The 27,738-nt window shown below is 35.2% G+C and overlaps 1 protein-coding gene across 5 annotated transcripts in view; it reads left to right on the forward strand.

The window, feature by feature from the left end:
• The window catches only part of LRRC49 (leucine rich repeat containing 49), a 55,526-nt gene that overhangs the window by 7,752 nt on the left and 20,036 nt on the right, over positions 1-27,738 (forward strand). For 2 of the 5 annotated variants that reach the window (XM_030013806.2, XM_030013811.2), the window contains 3 exons: positions 9,434-9,577; positions 13,601-13,662; positions 20,153-20,300. The exons of 1 other annotated variant lie outside the window; for it this stretch is intronic. In XM_030013806.2, the coding sequence (XP_029869666.1) occupies positions 9,434-9,577; positions 13,601-13,662; positions 20,153-20,300 (354 nt within the window). Of the gene's footprint in view, positions 1-9,433; positions 9,578-13,502; positions 13,524-13,600; positions 13,663-20,152; positions 20,301-27,738 lie in introns of those variants that run through there. 2 more of the 5 variants (XM_030013810.2, XM_030013808.2) reach the window with 2 other exon arrangements.

Below are 27,738 nucleotides of genomic sequence, written 5' to 3' on the forward strand. Positions count from 1 at the left end.
GAGACAAAGCAGTCATTTCTGTTTCAAGTGGTGCGTAAGATTTTAGCTCTAGTACATGTAAGAGGAAGATACTTGTTCAATGGGTATGTCAGAAGCAGCATGGAATATTAAGGGCAAGCCGGATATACTATTCTTTTGTAAAATAAATTTAAAACATGTGTGATACAAAATGTTCCATAATTGAGCTGTTTAAAACAACATATGGTAATTGTGACTTTATAAGAGCAATGTGTGAATTTTCTGGATTCCTGTTCTGACAGTTTTGACGTCTTACTGATTCCTGTATGTGTTTATTCTTTATTATACAATTGCTTGACAGTGGGGAATAGGAATGCTTTTTTTTTTTTTTTTTTTTTAAGAAGAAGAAAAGAAAAAGGCAAGGTAGCACTATAATGAGGTATTGTTAAATTTGATGCGATAAGTTTGTGGCTTCTTTGAATAACATTAGTCCAGTAGTATGCATGTTGTATAGTGGCAGAGGCAGTATACAGATAATGACATTGACCTTGGAGTGACTATGTCTGGAGATGGCTGTTTGTGTAGTTATAATCCTTTTCTTATTGCTTTTATAAGGTTGGGGGGAGTGGTATTTTTTTGAATAAAACTACTTGCAGGCTAGACATGTGGTTGTGCCAGTCAGCACAAGTGGAGGAATTACTAATGGAAATGAAACATAGGTCATGCACAACTCTTACAAATGATCGTGAAGTAGATCTGATTTTTTTTCTTTTTTTATTTTTTTTTCCTTCCCCTCCAAGTGTCTGTACAACTCCCTTTACATTAATTAAAACTTTATTAGAAGTTTTGGGCATAATGCCCAACTGGCTGCCGCTAGATCAGCTTTGTAATAATAGGCCTCCTTTGGTCCAGAGAACATAACAATTATCCTGTATCAGGAGTTAAATATTAAATCTCTGGAGCATAATAAGTGTTTTTGTTTTTCAGAAAGTTTTCATCATAAATGTACATGTGAAGGGCGCAAATGTTAGGAAATGGAACAAATTGGTTTCTGCTTTTTTTGGTAGGTTTAATGTATTTTTCATGGAAACAGCAAATAAAGACTGTGAACTTCTCTTCTATTAATAAATTATCCTTCTGTTCCTTTCCAGTTTAAAGATATGCAAGTTTTCATATTAACATTCTTTTTTTCCTGTCTTTGAGGAATTAAAATTTTAAAACACCAATCTGCCATACATATTATTAGTTATTTTTGAAGGTAGAAGGGAAGAAATGAAGAAGGGAAGACATGCTGAGTTTGAGACATATCAGCTTAGTGTACTAGTGTCTTGTTTTGAAGTCTGGGGTTTTTTTCTTCTTGTTTGCTTATTTAATCGTGAATGGGGGGGCTCTGTCTTTTAACTTTAGATTTATGCGGCCTTTATTTAGGGCAGCCTTCTAGTCTATCTTAAATGATATTTCTTCCACATCGTAAATTTCCCAAGAACAGACTTGAGCCACAGAATTGGTTTTGAGAACTTCAAAATATGTGTTCCAATATTCCAGAACATAGCAATTTAAACAACAGATCTGTAGAATTAAAAATGAAGTGTTGGTATATAGTTCAAAATGGTGGATTCTGATCATTGTTCTGTTGATATAATGTCCTGTCTCTAACATATACATAGTTTTGTTTTTTTTTTAATTTGGTACAGATCAATTAGAATCAAGAATACAGAAACAGAATACCCTGCTTGTCAGTTGTGATGAAAAATAGTAGAAAATAGGATTTGCTTTATCTTGATAAGCTCTTGATACATCTGTTTCCTTAGACCGCTTGTGGCACTATCCTGCACCCAATTCTCACAGGAAAGTCAAAGCTACAATAAATCTAGTCAGTTGTACAATTTGGAACCAGCGATGGGCAGGAATTTTCCTTTATCAGGGTAGTTCTTATTTCAAATAAAAGGTGTAATGGCACTTTTGTGGTGTGCATCACTTATGTCGTCTTTTCTTACAACTATGAAAAAATGTAATTCACTTCTGGTGTGCAAAAGTGTCATTGACTGCCAGTGTAATATGAATATCTGTATGTATTGTGTGGATATGAGATTTCCTTTGGACATCATTTTCCATTGCTCACTTCAGTAACTGTGAAACACACTGTATAGGTTACATAATGTTATAATCTTTTCAGTCATACTCTATTTCTTACAGTTACAGATATTTTCATGGTACTTTTGTTTTCATTTTACATTCAAAGTTGTGTTTCTTACAGATGTGAGAAATTAAATAATGCTGTGTATATGGGAAACAGATATTCTTCATCCAGCACAAAACTTTAAGGCTATTGCCTAGAAAAGACAGCTGTCTGTGGTATCATCTATATCTTGTTGTCAGGAATATTTTCAGGGTTTTCTTAATGTGGTATTCCTGGGCCACAATGCAAAATTCATACTGTTAAAGGCACTATTCAGACTTGCACACTTGGTTTTGCATTTATTTTTTTATTGTATTAATTTAAAAAGGTGGGTTTGTGTTTTTTGAAGAAAACGTCTGTAATTTTAATTACAATGACAGATTTTATAATAAGTTACTAGAAGGGGTTTTGATACCAAACTCTCCAGGAAGAAATAATAGATTCTTTCAAGAAAGCTATTGATATGTGAAAACTTGGATGCAAGTTTTGCTCGAATGCTGTCTGCTCAATGAGCAAATTGTTGTGTAGACTGTAATTGACCTAAAACAGGGATGACACATAAATGAGTATTGTGAGATGCTATGAAACAAGACAGCCTCACTCAATCCCTGGGAAAGTGATGGAACAAATAGTCCTGGAAACCATTTCCAAACATACTACAGTAAGAAGACAACCAGGAGTAGTCACCATGAATATATGTAGGAAATGGCTTTTTATAACAATGTGACAAGTCCAGTGGATGAGTAGAGCGCAGTGGATGTTTTTTATCTTGAGTTTAGGAAGGTGTTTGACACTATCTCCCATTACATGTTTATAGACTAACTTTAATTTAATTTAATTTGGACTAGATAGATGGACGGTGAGGTGAAATGACAACTGGCTGGACTGCCAGGCTCAAAGGGTTGTGATCAGTGACACAAAGTCTAGCTAGAGGCCAGTCACTATTGTTGTACCCTAGAGGTTGATACTAGGTCAATACTTCTTAACACCTTCATTGATAACTTGCATTATTAACAATGCAGGAAATTGGAAGGAGAGCTTCATACATGAGATGGTTGTGCTGCCATTCAATGGGACCTTGACAGGCTGGAGAAATGGGCTGAGAGAAATATCATGAAGTTCAAGAACGGGAAATGCAGTCTTGCACTTAGGGATGAATAACCCCCTGTACCAGTATGGGCTGGGTGCTCACCAGCTGAAAAGCAGCTTTGTAGTAAAGGACATGGAGGCTCTGGTGGACAACAGGCTGGCCATGTGCCAGCAGTGTGCCCATATGGCAAAGAAAGCCAACAGCATCCTGGACTGCATTACGAAGAATGTTGCCAGCAGGTTGTGGGAGGTGATCCTTTGGGCTCCCCGGTGCAAATCAGACATGAACTTAAGGGGGTGAGTCCAGTGAAGAGGCACAAAGGTGATGAAGGGACTGGAGCATCTCTGATACGAGGAGAGGCTGAGAGCTGAGATTTGCTGTGCCTGGAGAAGAGAGGCCTCAGGGAGTTCTTATTGATGTATGTAAATAGCTAATGAGAGGGTCTAAATAAGATGGAGCCAGACTTATCTCAGTCGTGTCCAGCAAAAGGACAAGAATCATTGAGCATAAAATGAAATACAGGAAACTTGTTCAAACTTAAGAAAAATGTTATTGTCAGGGTGGCCGAACACTGGAGCAGGTTGCCCAGATAGGTGGTGAAGTCTCCATCCCCAGAGGCGGTCTAAGCCTAACTGGACATGCTCCTGGGCAGCGTGCTTTAGCTGACCCTGCTTTGAGCAGGGGGTTGGAAGGGACGATCTCCAGAAGTCCCTTCTGACCTCAACTGATGATCTGTTTCTGTGGCTAGGGTTACTTTCGATTAAATTCACCATCTTTTCTTTTCCTATTTTCCCTTTTTAGTGGTAGGGGAAATAGAAGAAAATAATAGTAAAGAAGAATAATTTACTCAGATACTAGTAAAGTGACAATTCTTTGTTGCAAAAATGTCCCCTTTAAAGCCATGAAAAACCTCTGTTGGGTGAATGTGGCAGTTCATTGAGCTGTAGTGTACTGAATCAATGTCCTATTACAGTACTCATTGAAAGGCACTTTGTATTTGGGGTTAAGATAGGAGTGTTTCTGTGGTTTTCATGTTTGTAAGTCCCACACATTTGACGAAATTATGCATCAAATCTGTTCTTCTTTAGAGGTCTTCCCATGCAGTTTGCACTGATTGCGTCTATTCATCAATACTGTTACTGCTTGAGAGTAAGGTTGATGTGGCTTTACAGAGTATTTTGGCGATTTATTTGTTGAGAAATAAGACAGTTGAATTTTCTTCAAATTTGTTGACTTGTCTGTTTATTTTTACAGAGTCATCCTCTGTGGTTCATATTTATACATGTATTAGAAGAGTAATCTATTTTACAGCTTTTTTTATTCTTTGTATTAACATATATAGCATCTCTGTTTTGACTGGGGGTTTTGCCTTTTGAAGTTGCCACGCCTTAGTTAATAGAAGATGAGGACACATAATTTTTTGTGGTAAAGACAGTTACATTAAGGGGAGAATATCTGGTGAGCAGCCTTCATCAGTGTAGAGGATTAGCTGAATATTTGTCTCTTGCATACGGTTTACTTGAGACATGAGTTAACTTGCATTCAATGATTCTGGTGTCACTAGCTTTCCTCTGCAGTCAGACAGACAATTCTAGAAAGTGGTTTAACATGTTTGTTAGACTCCAGTAGATGAGGAGAGTCATGTGAGTAAAATGCTACTATTTAAATTATATTGCCTGGCAACAATAATATTATTGCTACAGTATACTATGGAATACAAATTGTTGCACTAGTATTGCTACTTCTGAGTTATGATACAGAACAGAGCTTTTCCGTAGTCTTTGTTTTCATGGTTTGGCTACTCTGATGTCATTAAATAAAACCCATAAATTTCAATGTAGCAAGTTATAGCAAAATCCAGTAAATCCTTTTGATGCTTTTTGGCAAGTCATTTTAACAGATTGACTCTTCAGTGACTGTGATATTACACAGTTCTTCCTGAGGACATTGAGGGTGCTCACATACCTGGCAAGAAAAAAGTATTATTCTTTTAACTACCATTTTTTCCCCTTTATGGTTTGTATGTTATAGGACATATTTAGAATAAAATAGTAAAATAACTTATGGGTAATATCCATTAAATAATATCTGACCAAATAGGTTTCATTCTTACTTCAGTAGTTTAACTTACTATAGGAATATTCTAAGGTGCTTGCAATAATTTAAATTTTTTTTGGTGTTCAAAGCTATTGTTAATAATGCACAGTATCTCTTATATGTTACCCGTGATCCCAGATGATCATTGAACAATTAAATCTTGTATGAGTTTTATTAAAGGTATTTGAAATGCATTAGACTAACAAAAAATGTTAACTCTTTCATTATACACAGTAGTTCTATATAAGGTAAGAAATCTCAGCACTCTCAATAGATGCAGAATATAAATACTCAAATGGGATATGGCCAGAATATGAATATTATTAATCTTATCTTTCAAAAATAGTGCTACAGCCTAGCTAGAAATTATTTATTTTTAATGTTTATGGAGTAGTGGCAGCTAAGAGGAAAGCTAGATTCCTGTTTCAGTCTTAGTTCCTCCCTCCGTCTCTCTTGGGGTGTAAATCAATCCCATAGATGGAATGCAGATTGTGAAACTTCTAAGACTGGAATGTTTCCAAGAGGTTGGAGGTGAGGAAAAACAGAAGGAGGAAAATTTCATTTTTGTTCACTTTTGGGAAAGTATTTTGATTTATTTGGGTGCTGGGTTTTTTGGCTAATACAGTTTGGTCTGAACTTTGAGACTTCTCCCGCCCAGGTGAGAAAAGTACTGGGAATTGTATGTGCTTTAAAACGTTGAGGTATAGTATTCCACAATGCTTAATGATAAACCTTGTATGATTTCTTTTTTTCCAAATCAAGCCTTTTAAATGCATTACTAATTAAAGAAAATCCCTTCATAGAATAAACATCCAAAAGAAGGTTAAAAAAAAAAAAATCAATTTAATGGCTGATGAAATACTGCACTCAATGTCTATGTGTTACAAAAAGGGCAAAATGTTAATTCCCCTGTCATATTACTACTTTTTGCCTGTTTTCCCACATGATTTAGTAAGGCTCTTGATTTTAATACTGCCCAGTAAAAATTTGTAAAGACAATACAGCATCTTAATAACAATTAATTAAATTTTTATGTAGAGACTCTGTTTCTATGGTTATTGACACAGTAACGTTGACATACAATATACATAATTCAGAGACCCTGCACATGATTGTGTGGCTGGCATATTTAATGCACTACAACTTACATTTAATTTTGAACTTAACATTTGATTTCTAAATAGTGTGCTTCCAAGCACTCTGAATAGTCTATGGAGAGAAGTCTGATTGTTAGTTTGATCTTTGCTGTCAAGGTAAATACTATAAGTGGTATATGTTCCATGTAAATCTCTTTAAAACCTTTTTACTTTAGGTAGGGTTAAAGTGGGCTTTAGTCTCTCTTCCAGTGAACTAATGCGTTAAAGTTGAGTCAGGCTGAACTCAAATTTCAGTCTAACTTTATTTAAAATGAAATTTATTCTATAATGCTTAAATTTTAAAAAGTCATTGGAGTTATTTTTTGTGTTGTGTTTAATTCTGGGAATCGTTTTCCTTGCCAAAAGTTCAAGTATATAAGTTCAGGCCTGAACTTCTTTTCAATAATCTCAGAAATGTGTGTTAAAAGATGTAACTTTTGTGCAGTTTAATTATTGATGAGTGATTATGTGGTGCATAGCAATCTTTTCTGAAATAAATCTACTCTATAGCTACATATTCAGACATAGAAGCAAACAAGAGAATAGAATAGTGTTCTTGTTCAATGTTTACAAGTGAAGTCTTTGACTGACGTATTTGAGAAAGCAACTGAAAATGGTTAATAATCCTTCTTTATAATTAATAGAGAAGTCATAGATATTTCTTTTTAGAGGATTCAAATAATATTTCTTTTCTAAAAAGATATGATAATGACTTGTATCTAATTTGCACCTAATAGTGTGTACTAAAAGCTGGTGTATCTTTATGTGTGCATGCATAATTGAAACAGAGAAGATCCAGCAGAGTTAACCTTAAAACTTAGTAAAGTGATAAAGAGTATCTCTATACATTGCTGATGAAATAATTACCTTTGCAATAGCAGTAAAATGCCAGGATTAATATTCTACATTGTGGCATGCTGTAATTTTAGCTAAGCAGACATCTGCAGAGGTCTGTGCTCTTCATGCTAACCATCTGCTCTTGGCTTTGCTTTCGCAAGTCTTTCTGTCTAAATATATTGTTCTAAATGGTGATATTTTCTGTTCCTTTTGCTATAATACTTTTATATCCTGATAATTTTTATTTTCTGCATATTAATAGACATAAATGGATGATGCATAATAGTTTAATTAGCAGTTGAATCAAAAGTTGGTTTAAGATGTTACTTAATATTTGTTTTGCTATCTACTTTTGTATGCTTTTTGAATGGACAACTTGCTGAAATACTTTTTACAGCAGCATATTCAAGTCGTATGACATACTTACAGATACATACATACATGTACATATGTGTACCTACATGTGTGTATATATATGAAAATTACCAACAACATTATGTGTTCTCAAACTTAAACAACAGCTACCTTGCCTCTTCTCCCATTCCAGAAGCTGCTAGGCACTTTCTGGAAACTGGCACGGTCAGACTCGTACTGGTCTAAAGCCTCAGAAAGTTCATTGTCACTGGGAAGGTGTGTGACACCAGTCACTGTCTTGCTAACCTGCATCTAAGTGTTGTTGGCAGCTTTGAGGAGGAATAGCATGCCTGAGTACAGGGTGTTGAAGGGAGCTCACAGTGGTCCAGCAGATGATCATTCTAACTGAAAGGGAATTCATTATACTTGTTAGGAGCTTTGTGCACTGTATCTACATGTTGTGGAAGGCTGAAGTGTTTTCCATGGGAAAACCTGCTGCCTTCTTTCTGCTATGTAGCATGTGTTTCAGTAAGAATATGATAGGAACATCCCCCTGTGCAGTGGCAATACTTCATCTTCTCCATGATACATTGATGTATGCAAGTCCTGTGTAAATGTCTGGATAGATGCAGGAGAACAGATCCCAGACCACTATGAGAAATAAGTATCTGGATAGAGATTCTTGAGTAGATCACTCTGAGAAATGCAAACAGCAGGAAATGAACCCAGATTGTGTCAACAGAGCAATAATTAATGCCTTAGTAAAACATGGTTGGATTTCCGGAAGTCAAAAATAAAAATAAGGGGCAGTAGCTATTATTACTCTTTTGATGATTTTTTTTTTTTGTCAATATCACCTGAATCTTTAAAATAGGGTATTAAGTATAAAAACAAACCTTGGGCAGCTGCCTGTTTACTGTAGTTTTGTCGCTTTGTTTGATCCCTCCATTTTCTAATCACAAGAAGCCATGAGTTGCCAAAGAAGTGCTGGGAACTGTCAAGCAAACGTGCTGTGTATCCAAACTAAGGATGCTGCTGCTTTTTTTTCTAACTTTTGAGTATGTCTTTCTGACTCTAGCAATTACCTGCTTGTAAAAGTTCCTTACAAGTTCCAATTTCAGAATAATTGCTTTCTTCTCCAGAGGGCTGTAACTGCTCCTTGCCCCCGACTCACAGCAGGTTCCTGTCCTCATGACCTGCTGCAAAGTCCATCTGTGGAGCTCCTGTAGACAGAGTTCAGTGTGCTGCTACTGGCATTTTGAGAGGCATGAAGGGAAATTGGTGCAGAGTTCTGTGATGGCAGGGAGATATGATGCCACATATTCTTGTAGCATAGGTACCAGGAGATTTGGATGTGTGTTTGAGTGCCTTTGCAGACAAATTATAGATCAACTGTACACAAAAGTTCCCCATTTTGACATACAGTGATATCATCAGTGTTGTCTTAGTTTTATGGTGTCTTAGAGGTTGCTGCTACAGAACAGTACATCTAAAGTAACCTAATTTCTGATGGTAAGGAAGGAAGTGTTGACTGATTTTATTGCGGTATGACTAGAAAGGTACTAGTGAAGTGAATACTAGTACTTAATCTCTATAAGACTGTAGCTTGTTTTCAGCAATTTATGACGTGTATTTTTCTAAACCATGATAATCAAGAAGCACACTATTGTATTAAGTTGATTGTTCGTGTATACTTTAAAAAAAAAAGTATGTGCCACATATATCTATTGTATATCTATATAAAACACAGTATGCGTGTTAATAATTATATGTCTTTCACAGATTACTAAAATAGAAAACATCAGTCATTTGAGTGAACTGAGAGTGTTAAACCTTGCCAGAAACCTACTAACCATTGTAGAAAACCTTAATGGACTGGATTCGCTCACAGAACTCAACCTTCGTCATAATCAAGTCTCTGCTATAGTAAGGAACTAAACTCTTGTCTTTTCTCTTTTCCTTTTCTTTTTTTTTTTTCCCTTTGTTTGTAACAAAATGCACTATTACTGTAACTTGTTTAAACCATATAAGCATTTCAAATTTGTGATATCTTGTGTTTTCACGTACTTTGTTGCTTATGTTCTTCTGCTGCAATACTTGTTTCACCTTTATGTTGTAAAAGTAAGCAGCAATTTATATTTGGTGTTATTTTGTTTAAATGCGATCACTTGTAGTGATTCAAATTCTTGATAGCTCGTGATGGTTCTCGGGGTGGGGGGATATTCTGAGGAAGCCTTGTGGTTCTAACATACAAATTTAGATAGTTTTCTTCCATACAAGTTTGTTTCCTAGAAACAAACCCTCTCAATTTCTGTAGCTCAGCTAAACAGTCTCAGACCATCTTAAATTTCATGTCCTTATGAATATTTCTAGGGCAAATGCAGAGAAAATAGGTATTGATCTTAAAAGCAGAATTGGAGCTTTAACCTAGCATTGTAAGTCTTTTTGTTCTAAAAAATAAAGCTTTTCACTTTGCAATTTGAGTTGTAGTTCAGGTATGGCAAGTAGATTATTTGAACAAGCGCTTTTTAAAATAATACAGGAAGTCTACTTAAATAGCTATATTTTTCTGTCTTTCATAATTCCTTTAGTTCTTGGTCTCCTATTGCTGTGCCGAGCCTTTCCTTTCTTGAATTTCTGCTACTTGCCATATATGAATTGTTTTTACACTTCAGAAATAAATTTCTGCTCATTGCTGATTCTGTTACTGTACCTTCCCCCTACATCAGTTATGTTACCTAGGATTCTCTTCCCTTGCTTGTAGCTGCTACCTTTTCACTATTCTCAGGTGTAGTTTGTACTTTCTCCTTCCTTCCTGTTGTCACAAATGGAGACTTAGCATGAAATCTATATTAGTGAGTTACAGGCTTGGACTCTGTGCTGTATCTCAATGTTTTAGTCTTTTATGGCCAGAGACAGTGTTTCAGAAAACAATGTTCTGTTCAGGGAAGTACTTTATTTTGTCGAATTGTTTATTGGTTTTTTTGTGTTTTTTTTAAACCCTGGTTAAATTCTAATGGACTAGTTTTGGGGCGTGGGGTGGGTGTTTATTTTGTTGTTAATTGGATTGTGATTTTTGCAAGTATGACACTAACTCTCCTTCCTCTAGAGAAGGACTCTTAAGTCATATGAAGTCAAGTCTTGGACATGTTATACTGTCTGAAACCTAAAGTAAATATGTCTCTTTCCTAAAATAAAATCTTTTTCTTTTTTAATGGTAGGTGTTGTCTTTTTCTGTGTATGCAACAGTGTATGTGTATTTCTTTACTGAAATTTGTTTCAATTTTTTTTTAAAAATGAAAGCTGCATTACTTCAGTATGGAAATTCAGAATCTGCAGCAATATGAAATTACTGTAAATCCAGAAACATAGAAACAAATATATCATTTTATGGAAAGAATATCCAAGATATTGTTATATTGTTGCTGGAGTACTTGAGTAGTTGAGGGAGGGTGTTTAGATTTATTTCCTTTAAGATGAGGTTTAGGTTTTCTTATGGTTGACTGGGGGGTGGGTGTCATTTTAATCATGATATAGTTATGATGTAGCACTTAACTGTGAAATTTTCAATCTAAGTTCATTAAAAGAATTTGGTTTATGTGTTTTAGGTTTTGGACTGTGTTTTAGGTAGTTACTGTGACAACACTATAATTATGAATAAAGCTTTTAAAACTTGATTATTCCTTTAAATGAAAGAATCTAACTAATTTAAAAAAATTGCCATCCCAAAATAATGAAATAAAATCAATATAATTTAAATAACTTTCTCTTTTAGTACACTTTTTGTGAACCTTCCTTATTTTTCAACTCCTCTGCTCCCCCTCCACACCTGCTGTAAGTGTATTATTCTTGTGTAGGAAAGATGATACTCTCATTTGTCAAAATGAGGTTCCATACTGAACTCCATACCCATTGCAGTTAACTATATTGAGTAATCCAAGTTATCCAACTAGATTATAGTTTGAGCAATGAAACATACAATCATCTCTTACAATCCACTGGCCTTAGATTAGTAATTTTGGGACCATTTTTTGCCTTTAAGGTATTCATTAGAGACTGGAAATCCTTGTATCTTGTGAGTAGTTATTTTTGCAAGAATAAACTGTAGTTCGTCCAAAGGTGTAGGATTTAGAAGGGCAGTCCTGAGGCTTGGTTTATAGCAGAATTGTATCTTACAGGATTGGAAATGTCTTCAAGAAGTCCGACTATTCTAAAGAATAGCAAACAGACAGAATAAATGATTACAGAGTGTTTCGTATGGCATTAAAAGCACAAATCTATGCATACAATGAATTATGGAATGTCTATTTGCTTTCCATCCAGTTGTGAATTAGGGTCCACTGTTAGGAAGATGAAGTATATTTTTGTTTGAAAGATAGACCTGCTTGATTGCTTTGAGGTATTAAAAGCTTAGAATCTTGGGGTTTGTCATCTGCAGCTTGATCTTAGACTTGAAGGAGGACTGGTCAAGGTGTTCACCATCTCTTCACAAAAGAACTCCTGTCCTGTTTGTCCGCTGCCCTATATGACTTTGTATCAAAATTGAATTAGCTGGATGCTTTAGTTGTTTTTAATCCTACTTAAGGTGTTTGCTGTCATGCCTGTGAGACTTGAACATACTTTACAGGACAGCAGCATGCCGTGCCAGTTACGGAAATTTGTCTTCAGGGCAGATTACTTTGTATTCTCCAATGCAAAACTCTTTAATTAGTTAAAATCATCGCTGCTTAAGAATTACTGTGTACAACCCTATAATGCCTGTCTTCATGTGTATATCTGCCTGTGTCATGTGACCCACCCCTTTAAGCATCAATGCTAAGTAGCCTTAGGGACAGAGAGAGGTCCAGGTAGAATTCTGTTCTGAACTCAATCTTTCCATGGTCTGATCTGGGAGGATTCAGAACCAGGAGTTTTGCAACTCAGACCTGAGCTAATAAGCCCTGCTTTATTGTATGCAGTGCTTGCTAGCTCACATGAAGTGTTTCATTAATAGCAGCTACATGGTTTGTGTAGAGCTGCCTTGTGTTCACCTGTTTGGTTAGAATGAACTATTTCTGTTTCTGGAATGCTATGCAGACATGCCACAAATCAGATGGAGAGAGAAAGGGCAGTAGATTTGATTTTTTTTGTGGCTAAAATCCAGGTAGTGAGCCCTGTGGCACTTTCCTGTGCTGTAAGTAACAGGTTTGAGTCCACTGCTTGCAAGTTGGAGTATGCTCCTTAGTAGGATAAGGAGATGCAGACTTTTAACTGAGCGGTTAGGTGTGCAGTCTGAATGGTATAAGAATTACTGCAGACTGTGCTGACTGGCCATTATAGATTTATATTTCATAAATGAAGTTTGATCTTACTTGATATGTTTCATCTTACTAATATTTGAGCTATTTGCTATTTAGAGTTTTTTTGCAAAGGTCTTTAGTGGCATATATTACATTGACAATTACTCATTCTGGAAACTCATGCTTCCTTACAAATTTTAATTGTAAAGGTGACAGAGTCCTTCAGATTATTCTCTGGCAGAAGAGTCACTGCTGTTTGGTAATGCTAATTGCACTGCTGTATTGTACTTCAAAAAACCTTATTTTAGCATGGTCACAAAATAAACTTTTTTTTTTTTTTTTACAGTGTGTTTATCCTGCAGCTTAAATGCTGAGACAGCACCGTGGCTTATTTCCCAAAAGCCTGTTCAGAAACCAGCAGCAGCCTTATTCTCTTTTCTTTAACATCATTTGCTTTGCAAGTGATGCAGCTTGTTCTGCAGAGTGGATATCTGCACTGAAACACTCCCTTGCAGTCTGCACTAGGGAGAAGTGGAGCTGCATGTTCAACAGAAATCAATGTTGCAGCAAGGTTATAGCCTATAGAAATGAAAGTATTTCATCAGGCAAAGTAGAGAGGTTCAAAAGCTACTTTCAGCTACTGAATTTATGCCTCTATCTTTCCTTCTAGAAAGATGTGGATACTTTGCCCCATCTCCAACGTCTCTTCCTCAGCTTCAACAATATATCTAGGTAAGGGAAATAGCAGTTTGCTTCGTATCAGTAATTTGAAGTATCCTATTGGAGCTGTATTTTGTTAAAATTTAAATTAAAAGACTATGAGTGCAGATACTTTTTTTTTTTTTCCCCCCTAACTTATTAGATAGTATAATCAAGCCATTGTGTATTTTCTACTTTAAACATAAAAATTCTTGAAACCCTTTGCATTTAAATGTAGTTGTACTATGAGTATTCTACCAAGAAACTTATATTTTTAGTTTAGAAATTATTGTACTGTTTACAATGATGATCAAAATTTAAAAATAGTTTTGTAAATATCTTGTTTTACTGTTAAACTAGATATCTGTTAAAGCAACATTACACAAGGTACATATTATATTTAACATACCATCACTCTATTTATGGAGTTACACAAACTGCTGAGTCAGGTTCTGCTTATGATGATTAGATTATTTCATGCTTGCATTTTACTTGTCCATATATTAATAAAGTCTGAAAGGTATATTCATGGTTATTTCTCTTTCAAACCATATGGCAGAAGCAGAATAGCTCAGCTTTCAAAGCAGGGCTTCTATAGTTTCAAGTAAATAAGTGCATTTTGTTATAAATAGATAGAAACGTTTGTCTTCTATGCTTTTTCATATTCATGCATTTTTAGAGTCTGCACTTATACTAGTGCCAGTATGTAAAAAAAAAAAAGTGCCTGCGTTATCTTCAGTTTGGTATGTCCTTTTTTCTTTTTCTTTTTTTTTTTTTTTTTTTATCCCTTAATCATCACCAGCGTCCTTTGCTTACAATCAAATAATTTAACGTGGCATAGGGGAAAGATGCTTCATGTTCTAATTACAGGAAATGCTGTGCTGTTCTTGTGGCATCTGCTTTCTCTGTAAAATGTTATACTAAGTATGAGCTTTTATTGTAATAGCTGCTTGAACATTTTAATTTGACCTGCATTATGTATTTTGCAGACAGCTCCAACCTGCTTGTCTGTGTTCCTTAGGTTCTTAAAGTACCAATGCAGTAGATCTCCGTAAATACTCATGGGTATTAAGCATTTAAAAAAAAAATATCAGAGATGAACTGCAGGAAACTTTAATATGCCCTTCCCTTAATTAATCTGCTAAAGAGGGGCTTAGCATTTTGCCTTTCTTGAATGATTTCCAGAATTGAAACATGTCTTCTGTTTCTGTTTTTCTAAAAAATGTCTTGGCTTGGCAAGAACAATGAGGGGACTGCAGTAGCTGGCTCCCTTGCCATCAGGGAGCATCACTGCAGTCAGTGTAATTTCTGTATCTTTTCATATACTTGGTATATTTTGTGTAGCTTTCTGATTCCTTTCTCATGTTGTTTTATGCAAATTCATGTTATTTTTACAGTGTTCAAACAAGGAAAAATGTTTCAGTTTTTCTGTGAGGTTGTTAAAGTAGATTTCTCAAACTATGTAATCAGTAGTTTGCTTCTTGGTACTTTATCATGATTGTTGTCATTTATTCATTGGGACTTCAGTTGAACTATTGATAGATCTAGTCTTAGTTTTCATGTAAGCTAGAAATACTTATGTAGAACGTTCATGCAAATATGTAATTTGGTTTTAATTTGTAGTTGGAATAAGTATAAAAATAAAATCGTAATGTCAAATGAAAGATATTGCTCTTCTAGAAATTCTGTATACATATGTGGATAGGTAGGTGGATGGATCAGTTTAACTCTTTGTTTACCAGATATTATTTTAAAACAAACAAATGAAAAATTTCTTTTGATGATCACATTTACCTTGGGTTTTTGCAGTAATAACCCTTTATTGGATACAGTAGTTTTGAAGGCTAAAAACCCCCATTAATTCCTGATCTTGAGTTATGTAGTAGATATGTATTCTAACAGGAAAATGATCAAATATGAAAGTATACTCTTGATACTTGGCTTGATACTGTTTGTACTGACTGAAGCTATATGCAACCATAATACTAGTGAATTGCTGTGCTACATCTGAACATTCCTACAACCCTTTTAAATGATTTTGTGTGTTTTTGAGTCACTTGGGTTGATTGTGTTCTATATGGTAATTTTAAAAAATATTTTTCTTGGAAACAGCTGTGTCTATACAACTGACTTTTTTTTTTAGGCAATCAAATTGATGCACAGATATTCTAATTCGTTTATCTGTAGGTCCACAGAGAAAACTGCAAAGAGAAACAAACAACAAAGTATATTGCCAAAACCTGGATTTATTTATGTTACAGGTTCATTAAAATATTTTATTAGAATATTATTTTAATAGAAGTAGCATTTCTGAGGCAGTACTCCCATGGAAAGTTTTGCCACTTCCTATTTTTGTATGTCAGCAAAAATCCTTGAGTCTGAAATTGATACATACTGACATATATGAATTAATATTTCAGTAAAAGTTTGGGAATGCCTTTTAAAAATTGTCACTATTTAAGGCATGAGAATCTGTCATAGGTTTAATCACTGACGTTCTTTTTCCCTCATGCTTCAGAGGAGGCCTCAGAATGCTGCTGCTTCTCTGCAGAGCTTTTAGTAAAAAAGGATGTATTGGCAAGATAATGTAAGCTAAAATCGATCGCTGTAGAAGTTGATGCTGATCTGAAACAAAAGTCCTACTTCTGGCTTCAGCCCCCCAAAATTTAACAGTTACAAACTGCAGGCATTCATACCTGATGGCTGAAGGTAATATGTATCTCTAGAGCTAGTTATAAAGACAGGGGAGAAATCCCATTTTTAATTTGTCATGTGGTACTGGGAAGAGGTTACAGAAACTTTTTCCTCAGGAAAGATATGCCACTGAGATTCAGAAATAGGGTTATTGCTCATATTTCACAATGTGAAACCAGGGAAGACCATTTTTTAATCTTGGAAACAAAATACATATTTTCACTTTTACCCTGCTGTCCAGGTCAGCACTATGTTGTGCTTTTTCATTTAGTAAGGCATGTTGTCTAGCCATATGGAGAAAGTTGGATACAAGCTCCAAGGACGTGTAACTATTTTTCTTCATTTGGTTTCTGGATTGGAAACCTGAGAGAAGGACTGTTCTTAGCCTAATAAAAACAAGAAAATACCTTTTTTTCTTAGCAGAATGAAAATGTATAAATACATTTTTAAATACTTGAACAAAAGCAGTACAAGGGGAATGAAAGGTTGACTGTGTTAACATCTGTTTTCAACAGTAGTTTAGTGGTTAGAAACCTGGGAAAGCCCAAGTTTTCTTCTTTGGCTGCACGTTTTCTGAATATGCAGTTCCCTCTCGGGTGTTCTATCAGACTATAGTGAGTATGTTGCCTTCCTTATCTTCTCCAGAGCTTTTCCGCTTTATGGAACATGCTTTAAAGAAGTCATTGATGCAATGTCTTTTGATGTCATTGATGTCTTCCTAAGCAAGTAGGCTGTAACAGAGGATAAATGTTCCTGTGTCCTATTCCTGCCTACTAAATGTGTAAACGTGAATGTGTATCACTGGTGGAGGTTGAGCTTACAGCACTCCAGAATACTCTGCTGCTTAGTCATTGCCATGTTCTTGTGTGAGGCGGGAGACGGGGGTTTGCATCCCCTCTGGTAGAGGGGAGAATTGGATGCAGGAATCTGAGCGTGCACACAAGATGTAAAACTGATCTGTTCTGAAAAGATTTCCAGAAACCATTGTTCTGTGTTGCTGAAGCTACCATTTTAGCAAAGATAAGTTCATCTAGGAAGAAGGAAGGACAGGGGAAGAGAGGTGTTTGCCATAGTTTGGTGGGACTCCTGCAGGAGAAGGTCTTTTGGAAAGAGAAGCAGACATTCCATTCAAGAAGATTGCCTGAGGCAGTCTGAAACAGCATCATCCACAGCTGCTTTATATTTCATGAGCAGGTTAAAGACTCCTTTGCGGTGAACAGAGGCTAGAGAGCATTGAGTTGGGGCCTCTGATTCCCGTAGGGTGGTCACCACTTGGCTCTGTCACAGCAGTCTGCGTGCTGGGAAGCAGACGGAGGCTTGCTTGTAAAGTATGCAGTCTGTTTGGTAAGAATATTACATTAAAGCTTTGCTTGGCTTAGGATTGGGATACCAGTGTGACAAGTATAGTACATTAAGTTTTCTATGCTGAATTTCTAAAGCTCTGTTTTTAATACATGTATACAAAGATGTGAAAACATAGCTATTTTGCACTACTGTTTTGCTCTAAAATTGAGCTGCTAATAGAGCAGCTACAAGCAGGATAAAGCAAGCACATCTGTTTTAGTTCCAGAATGAATGTTCTGGTATGCTGAAGCACTGAGAATTTCAAAGCACCGCAGTATATATAAGTGGAAGGTCTTGAAAACACTAGCAAACTTTCAACTTTTCTGTCATTTCCTGAAGAGATTGGTTTTATTAAAAATCTGTAAATCTTATGTAATGGCAGAAGTACTGTTTGGTTAAATGTTTAGTGGGAAGTGCTTCGAGTAAATATATTTCATGCTTTTATTGAATATATTTACAGTATTTGAAACTAAGTTTGAAGACCAGAAAACTTTCATATTTGTCTAGCAAAATCTATTCTAGCCCAATGGAATTTCAGTTATCTTTTCTTATTCTAACATGTTTACAAGTTTGCTTTACTAACTTCTGTGTCATTTGGGAAGATTATCTTTTATCTTCAGGACATATTGAGTATGTATTTTAAGTAATATGTCAGCCTGATCTTCCAAAAATGTGGTTACGCAAGCCGTATTACGGAAGGGAAACAGGATCACAAAGAGAAACAGAAAATGATAATGAAACTTGTTGTCTTAACCACGTGTACGAAGCACCCAATTCTTCAGATATGCTAAGCACCTTCACTGCCTTCATTGGAATCTGTACCTAATTGTTTTTTTCCATCAGTTCTTATGTTGTTTTAATACACTAAGCAGAAAGGAAGTAGTATCTTCCACTTCACTCTGTCATTTTTCTGCTGCATCCGTTGGGTATGTCGTGTAGAAGTTACTTGCATGCTGTACTAATTTCACTGGGTTTTTTGAGATTTGTATTGGGTGATTTCTTTCTTTACTCCTGCTAGCTTATGTTGGTATCCAGGCCTTTATTCTGCTGGCTGAGACTGTTTGCTATTTGGTGATACTATCTTTATATTTTATCTGTATTTCTTGTTGTTGCAGAAATTGTTTTACCTAATACCTAGAATCTTTCAGGGATATCTGATTTTAAAATCCGACATCCTGGTAGATCTGAAGCCCTTTGCAGCTCAATGTTAGTCCTCAGCAGATTATTGTGTGCGTTCTTGAAAGTTGAGTGATACCAATGATAAAGGTAGTTGCCACTTTATTAAATGACAGTCTTAAATATGAACATCTGTACTGCATATGATTTCTGATCCCTAAGTTCAGGGCGTACTTACAGTTTGGTATCCTTCCAAGTATTAGTGGAGGAAGACTTTTCCTGCCACCAAGACTGAGAACAACTATAATCAGTTGATACAATCAGCAAGATTTTCAGAATATTAAAAAAAGGCAGTAATTCCTTTTTATCCACTTCAGAAATGGTCTCTTATTTCAGAATGTCATCAAGTGTTTGTTTATCTAGTAAACTGATTCTCTTTATTTTTTTGTGATCAACGATTTTTTTTTAATTTTCAGATTTTTTTTTTTTTAACTTCATTCTCAAAAGTAACAAGTCAAATTATTTCATACTTTCCACTTGAACTTACTTCATAACACAGACTCAAATTTTGGAGGCCAAAGTACATAAAGATGGGTGCACGGTTGCACATTTATACACTTTAATCAATTCCTTAAAAGGGGAGTCATATTTACTTTATAACTGTTCAGCTTTTTTGAAATGAAGTTAAACAGTTCTCTGTTTAAAATACTATTTATCTGAGTCAGCTGCTTTCTTTTCACATTCCATCTTCAATGAAAGGAACATGATACAGGCTGTACATGTCTGAATACATTTTACACAGGCCAGTTATTTTTGTCAGGAAACCGAATCAGATGTTGTCTAAAAAGCCCACTTGTTAGTGTTCGTAGACTGAACTTAGAACAACAGACACATCTGTTTTGAAGAAAGTATGATGCGTTTGTAATTGTTTTTCTTCCAATAGTTAATGATGTCGCAAACACCCAGGATCATTCTGTGGTATTTGTGGTTGGCTTTTTTATTGTATTTTTCCATGGTTTTCATGTTGGTTTTGATGGCAAATACACCTTGTATTATTTTTTTGGAATATGAGTTGGTATGTATCCTATTTTAAGGGTTTTTTAGGTGAAACTATATTCCCGTAGTTAACAAGTTCTCCTTATTCTGCATCTCTTTTTTTACCTGTATGTGAAGAGATTAAAAAAATTTAACAGCAGGAGCTGTTGGTATTTCAAAATACTTATAATTTGGTTTATCATACACAATATTGATGGGTGGGTTTTTTCCAGTACAGGTCAATATCAATGTTCTATCCTTAAGAAATAAAATCTTCCATCTCAAAATTATTCCTACTCTATGACATTAAAACTTTAAACTTTTTTGGTTACAGTTTTGAGGATATTCTGTGCCTTGCTGATTCCTCATCTTTGTCAGATATCACCCTTGATGGCAATCCGATAGCTCAGGAGACATGGTACAAACACACTGTTCTTCATCATATGATGCAGCTCCGACAGCTAGATATGAAGAGAATCACAGTAAGAAATTTCTGTTTTCGTCAAACTTACTAGGTACTTAAATTCAGAAGTAAAATGCAGGGTTTTCTGTGTATGTATGTATACTAAGAATACCACCATTTTTTCTTAATTTAGTATGGAATTGAATGGTGTTATAGACATTACAATATTAAAAACTAACCTTTTTTCTTTTGTTCTGTATTATATAAGGGTGTGCTTTTTTACTTCATTTTAACATGTTTATTTTTAAATGCTTAAAACTCTTCATTAGTAAGTACGGTGTGATCAGTTGCCATGTGACATGAGAGAATCTGCAAAGCTTTTGGTTAGGGCTTTCTAAACACAGTCTTTACTGGTTTGCTGTATAGCTGAAAAGGAACAGCACAGTTCTTCCAAAGGAATAGTTAGTTTACCCTAAAACTGGTGCTATTGGTAATTTCTTTCATTTAAAAACCTTGTTGGCTTCATTAGTCTGCCTCCCTAAGGAAACCTGGTGATCACACTGTTTCTAGTTTTGTCTGTATTTCTCCCTTCCTTACCTAACCTACTCTCCCCATTAATTTCTGTTTCTGCTGCTCAAGTTCAAGTAACCCCGATAAGGAAGAGAGGACTTGCAGACAACTAAGTCTCCTACAGACTTCTTGAGAATACACTGTAAGGTAGAGGACTAAGGGCAATCACTGGGGGCATTACCATTAAGTCAACTATTTTATCTCTTAATATAGGAATAGCCATGCTAATTCTGCTGTGTCTACTTAAGTGATGTGTAAGTGTAACTTTCTTACAAAAGTAATGCAACCAACAGCAAGATAACAAATATAATATGGTTTACAAGCAACAGTGTTGCAGTGTTACCTTTTTTTGACCAGGTGCTGATACATATACCTTATTTTAAATGCTCATTTGCTTTGTACAAAGGCTGTACTGCATTATAAATTGCACCTGTTGTTTTACCATCTATCCTGTTGTCCTGTAGCCAATCCACCGTGAGTATAAAATAGAGCCAATTATGATGTAAAATATAACATGTATGCGGAAAACATTAATTTTAAAAATGAAGTGCTTTGGGACATGAGTTACTCCCAGCATCGAAAATACTAAATACTTGTTTGTTTGCAGGTATTCTATGGGTTGGGGTTTTTTTTTCTTTTGTGAATTTATACTGACTTAATTGAATACTTGCTAATTGCTTTGCTTTTAAAAAGATCGTTTTCTCAGTATTATTTCAGAAACTTGAGTCACATAAAGAAAACATCTCTCCCTTCTCCCCCCGCCCCCCCCCAGCCCCTTCTCAAGAGGTGATGGATCCTGGTAGAACTCTTAGTGATGGGAAAATCTGTAGGAAGAGCTCAAACTCCTTTTGAAGCTCTATGGGATCCGTATAGGTAAAAAGCTATTAGAAATGCACAGCCATGGGAAAAACTTAATCTGGGTTCACACCTTGTTAAACATCAGAGAATCAACCACAAGACAAAAAGCCATAGAAAACCAGGCTTCACCAGTTGTGCTGCTCATAAATCTACTTGTAAAAAGAATGTGTTTTGCGTTCTTTTTATTTGCCCTCTGGTTTTTAAGCCTTGAACTTTTAACATCATCTCCATGTAGAAGGTGCTATATGTTTTCTTCAGTAAAATCTGAGTTACCCAGATAGTCATATGACTTAAACAGGGATTTTAAGAAAAATAACAAGTATCATGAGATTTGTGATAAAATTAGAGAGCTGGCAATGCCAAATCCAGCTATTCTGCCTGGTAATGCAACATGCTGTTGCCATTGGATGTAAGGCTAAATGTAACTTGGTGGGGGGAATGGAAGTACAATATTGGGTGTGTGCTTTTTCTCACTCAATTAGTATACCTAAACCCTAATTACATTTATAGGATCTTTTCTTCATCAGTCTGAAGAGTGTCCAGACCATTTTGAACTTAAGTGTTGCTTTGTCTTGTAAAGAACTGAGAGTTGGACCAGGATGTTGGTTCTTTCCGACTAGGAATTCTTCCCTAACCCGTTTAGCAGCTCTTCTGCTCAAGAACTGAGTTTTACACAATTGTTACATCTGCTTTTAACTTAACTTTTACTTGCTGGCTTCACTGAGACAAGAAAATTATTTCAAGAAAGAATAAAATCTGAAGGATATTTTGAGAAGTTTGTAAGAGACTTTGAAGCTTTATTCATGTTGGTTTTCAAGAAGACGTATGCTCTTTGGTGCTAGACCTTTTCTGTGGGATTCTCTGGAGAAAGGGAACCTCAGAGCAAAAGTCTGGTGGTAACTGCCTCTGCCTTAGGGAATTATTCAGAAACATATAGCTGCCATGAAAATCAAATACTCTGCACTTGGAATAAAACTTTTTTTTTTTGCATTGTAATTGTTCTAATATTTCTTAATATTAGGGCAGATTTGCCTTTATTCAAGGGATTGCATCATGTTATGACAACTTTTAAACCCTGACCCATGGGGAAGTTGGTATTTTCTTAGGCCATCTCATTCCTAAGCCATTTCTGAATGTAAGATTTAAGCTCTTAAACCACTGTGGCATGGACCCAGTGGTGGTGAAATAGTGGAGGTTAGTCACCTGTAAGAGTTTCACTGTAAGACTGTGAATACTTATTCATTGTCCACACTAGAAGATGATTTTTCAGCTGAAAAACCCATCCACTTTGCACTGTGTATCTAAAACATCAACTCAGTGGAAATCTTTTATTTCTCTAACTTTCATAGATCAATCTAGAGGCTTAAAGAGTGGGGAGGGGACTGAATTACTGTGGCTGGACAGATTACTGTGTGTCTGTCACCTGTATTAACCATCAGCAACTGTAACAGTTATACTTTTACCTCACAACTAAGGTGGACGAATGTGACTTGATTTATGGCTCAATGAAATATTCCTATGTGAAATTGAAAGTCACAAAGCTTTGACCTGAGTCAAAGCAGGCTCAGGTTGCATATGTAGTCATTTACATTGTTTGGTTAACATAGTAAAATGGTTGTTTTTCTGGGCATTGAAACTTTCTGAATGTGTTTTGTAGTTTGAACTTTTTCAAAAGTGGACCTATCCAGTGGCACTTAGAGTTTAGCTGTGACTTATCACTTTTTCCTCCAGTCTTTCGTAACAGTAAGCAGATACTGTCTGCAGACATGTAATAAAATACTAAAATATGAATGAAATGTGTACATATTCCTTACTGAGAAATTATTTAACCAGGAACACTTGCTATCCATCTTTTTTTAAATACACTTTCTCAACAGAATTTGCTAAGAGTATATATATTTAAATATGTGTGTATATATAATAATAGTTCATATATATATTTTTTTAAATGTACTGTGGTTCCCAAATCGAAAGACAAGCTGCATATTTTTAACAGTAAAACTTTTGCTGCTTTTCACTGAGGTTTTATAGGTTTTGGATGCTTAAAGTAAGAGAGCTGTGTTTTGTTTTGATTATTTGCTTAGATATTATCTCTGCTGATCAGGGAGTAGGTTCTACTGCTTTATCCAGGATAGAATTCATTGTTGATTCCATCACTACTGTGAAGTATTCTGTTTTTTTAGGGATGAATCCCTAATATTTTTTTTCTTTCCACTTGAAGATAAGATACTTTGGGAACTTCTAGAGTCATTCTTATGGATCATAATCCTCTCTCTTAAATCAGGTTTTATGAAAATATACTAGATTAATACTAAAAGTAAAAAATGGAGGTATATCTCATTGTCAAGTATCACTTAAAGAACAATTAATCAAAAACTTTGTGCTTGCTAATTTGTATGGCTATATTTTTACTAGAAACATCCTTACATTCTTACTTCATTCTTGTGTAAAGTCAGCCTCTGTGGTATACGTAACAAAAAGTAGCCTGCTTTCTGCAAGTATAAGTGAGCTGAATTTTGTGTATTTTAAGTGTACTATGTTGAGTCTCTTATGGCTTGAAAGCTTAAATGTATATTCCAGGCCATTCTTTGTGTTCTCCTTTTTTTTTTTTTTTTTTTTTTCATTACCTGAAGTAGTTTATATCAAGTATACTATAGCTGTTTCTAATCTATAGTAAAATTATTTGAATAATCTTAAAGTAGATGTACTATGGAAATGAAATGCTGCGTTCCTTGTGTGCTAACTTAGTATCTTTTTCTCCTGTGACTTAAATGGTATAATTTGTTGAAAAAGTACTTGTTTGACTAATAGTAAAGCAGTAGCGAGGAATAATATGTGCATTCCACTGAGGTCTCTTTAGGATCCTTCTCAGGTCTTGCTGGATGTTACCTCTTAAAGGACTGATGACATAGATTTTGGCCAAACCTATCATTATGTGCTCATGTAGCGGCAGGGGGAGCTATCAGCATGCCAAAGCTACACATACAGTTCCGTTACAGCTCTAATGGAAAGTTTTTATAAGGCTGGTAATAGCTTTAATGTGCCTTATTCTTCTTGTGTTCTGTTGCTACTGTTGCTTCACACTGAGAATGTAAACCTGCAGCCTCAAAATCTCATTGCAGAAAGTGAGCTTTATGCTTCTTTAGGAAGTATATTCCTCTCTTTCTCTCTCTCTGATGGCTCCTTCGCCATTTAGTAAGTTTTTAAACTAATAAATGGAGGAGATTTCAATATACAAGAGGACATCCAAGTTCTTCTGTAATGATCTAGCACTTCAACCTTCTGGAAAAGCATCCCCCTCCTTGCCCAGCAAAGTTTGGTTTAAAGATGAAACAAAGTTATGGACAATAGCAGCAGAATAATGAGGGGAAACAAAGAATAAGGGAGATAGAAAGAATTTCAAAAGAGCTGGAGCTAAAAGAAGAAGGGGTAATAGTAAAAATGAATTGTGGCAAAGTTATTAAGGCCTTTGTTTTATAACTTTGTGGGTTTTCTGGGGTTTTGGGGGGGGGGTGTTGTCTATTTCAAGATTGATTGCATGTGTTGTGTAAGATTAATCAAGCAATGTATACGGATTTGATTTCCATAAAAAGTAAATTTGGCCCTTGATCTTTATTCAGATGTTTTCTCTATCATTCTGCCTTTATGAATACTGAGTAAAACTAGGATATATTTTCTGTTTAGGCTGAGCAATTTCTTTTGTAAAAGAAAAAGTATTTTTTAAATGTCTGTAATTAGGATAAACTCTTGATCAAAAAAAAAAAAGTCTTATTCAGTTAATAAGCCTCTTTTTAGAATGTAATTTGCATTAGTTCATTTCATTCTTTGTATCGAGACGGTGTTGGCAGGGAAAGTACTGGACTGACTTGAATGAGGGCAGTAGACCCTCATGTATGGAAGACAGTGTCATGAAGTACGCATTTGAACTGGATTAAGGGAAGGCTTTGAGAAGGAAGATAGAGTAAGAAGAGACATTTGTGGAAGCTGAGAGAAAACTCAGTTAGGGAACTTTGTGGATGTTTGTGTTAAAGCTTGAAAAAAAAAAAGTAAGCTGTTTTGAAAGGAATAAAATTAATGAAGGCTAATTTCATATAGATTAGTGTCATTTTGTTCTCTAATTCTCGCCTTCCCCAGTGCAAAACACAACAGTACCTGAGTTTGGAGTTGAGTCTGATGACTGGCCAGCTGTTCTCTGCCAAATAGAATGGATAATTTCTGCTTCCTCTCCCTTGGTGGGAAAACTAGTTTACATTTCTTTCTACATATCAATTTTATATAATCAAGCTTCTAGGGAACAAAAAAAAAATTAATTTGATACTTCTAAACATACTTTAGGTTATTTAATATGTTCAATGTGTTGAAAAGTCATTAGAGAAGACTAAGACACCAAAATTGTAAAAAGCTTGTTTCTTTAGGAAGCCAAGTTAAAAAGCATAAATGCAAGGCCAAATGAAGAGATTTAATTAGAAAATTAAAAAAAAAATCCAAAACACATCTAACCCACTTTCTGTAGAAGGATATCACTAATGTAGTTTGCTAGTATTCATACTTTATTTTGACTTCATGTTTTTTGAAGTAAACACAAACTTAGTATGCTGTGACACGTAATTGGGATAAGCAGCAGTCATGAGAATAATGTTTGTAGTTCTTAACATTTTGAATTGTATCTTGAGGAACAGTACGTTTTTCTTTTGCATTATTAATTATAGATTCATATTTGTGGCATATTACCTGTATGGGGTTTATTTCATGATTTTCACAGCCTCACTCTGAACCCTCCCATCCAGGTATTGGGTTTCATTGTGTGGCATTTTGTTGTATTGGGATCTAGAAGGCTGCCTGTATCTGTGTGTGGCTTTATTTAATTATTTATTGTTGATCTTGCTTTAACGTGGACTAGTGACCTTTTGAGGTCTCTTCTAACCTGGATAATTCTGTAATTCTATGATGCCAGTCCCTTGGTAATACCCTGGTTAGGAAAAACTGAAAAGCCCAGTAGCTGAGGAGGCTGCCAACAAAACATGGATGTCAAAATCCATGGGTTTCAGGGGGGCTGTACACAAATAAGAGTAAGTTTGCTATATGAACCTAACTACTTATGCTTTGGAAATTATTTTCTTAAAAATGTAATAGCAATGCAAAGTGTGAAGTTCCTGTTGTATTTTACTTTCCAGTCAGCATTCACCCATGTGCTTAGGGGTTCTTGCAGTGCTCTAAACATAGCATGTTTTATTTATATAGAAATTTTTACATACCAATATGTCTTCATGGTTGATGATGTTTTCTGTTCATTTTTGTTTGTTAATATTCTTAACATATAACTTTATGGAAAGTGAAACTGAACAGGTTAGGACAGGAGCTTTCTATTTTGAGGGAAATCAAAACGCTTTCCGTATGTTCTGGGAAGACACTTTAATAGAAACACCCAAATGGCATGTGAAGTAAATCAAAATAAGTTAAAGTATGATTCCCAAATATTTGTGTTGGAAGGACTCTACACTTTTTACTTCATAGTGAACATTTCTTTTGTTACTTGGAAAATATATGTTCTAAAAATACTGTGCTGTGAGAATGTTTAGACTTCTGTAAACAGGGAGTATTCAACCTAATATGGGTGTACTGCAGTATTAAATGATGTACCAGGAAAATTAAGCATCTTCACTTACATGACTTTCATTATTTAGGAATCAGTGGCTTTCTTCTTGAAACTTCTTCTTGAATAGGTAATAATATTGATGAGAAACAATGTTAATGTACTATAGTTAACTTTGAAAATAATCTTTTCTTCTCAAGTTCTGTTGCTGATTGAGAAAAGTAAGCCCCTGGAACAGTTTAGAATGATAAAAATCAATCTTAGATTATGATTTGAGCATAAATAGAATTAAGCTCATTCACTCTGTCTTTTCTTACAAAAAAATTACTAATTACAAAAAACACTAAAAAGATAGGAATATATAATGCACGGTTATATTTTTAAATGTTCTTTTTCACTGTCATACTCACCATATGCTTTATACTTTTTCAAAGACCTTTACAAATACTAGTTTTAAATAGCTTTATCTTCAGTATTTGTATCTGAGTAGGTATCT

Source organism: Aquila chrysaetos, chromosome 5 (assembly GCF_900496995.4).
Source record: "Aquila chrysaetos chrysaetos chromosome 5, bAquChr1.4, whole genome shotgun sequence".
In the NCBI taxonomy this organism is placed as follows: domain Eukaryota; kingdom Metazoa; phylum Chordata; class Aves; order Accipitriformes; family Accipitridae; genus Aquila; species Aquila chrysaetos.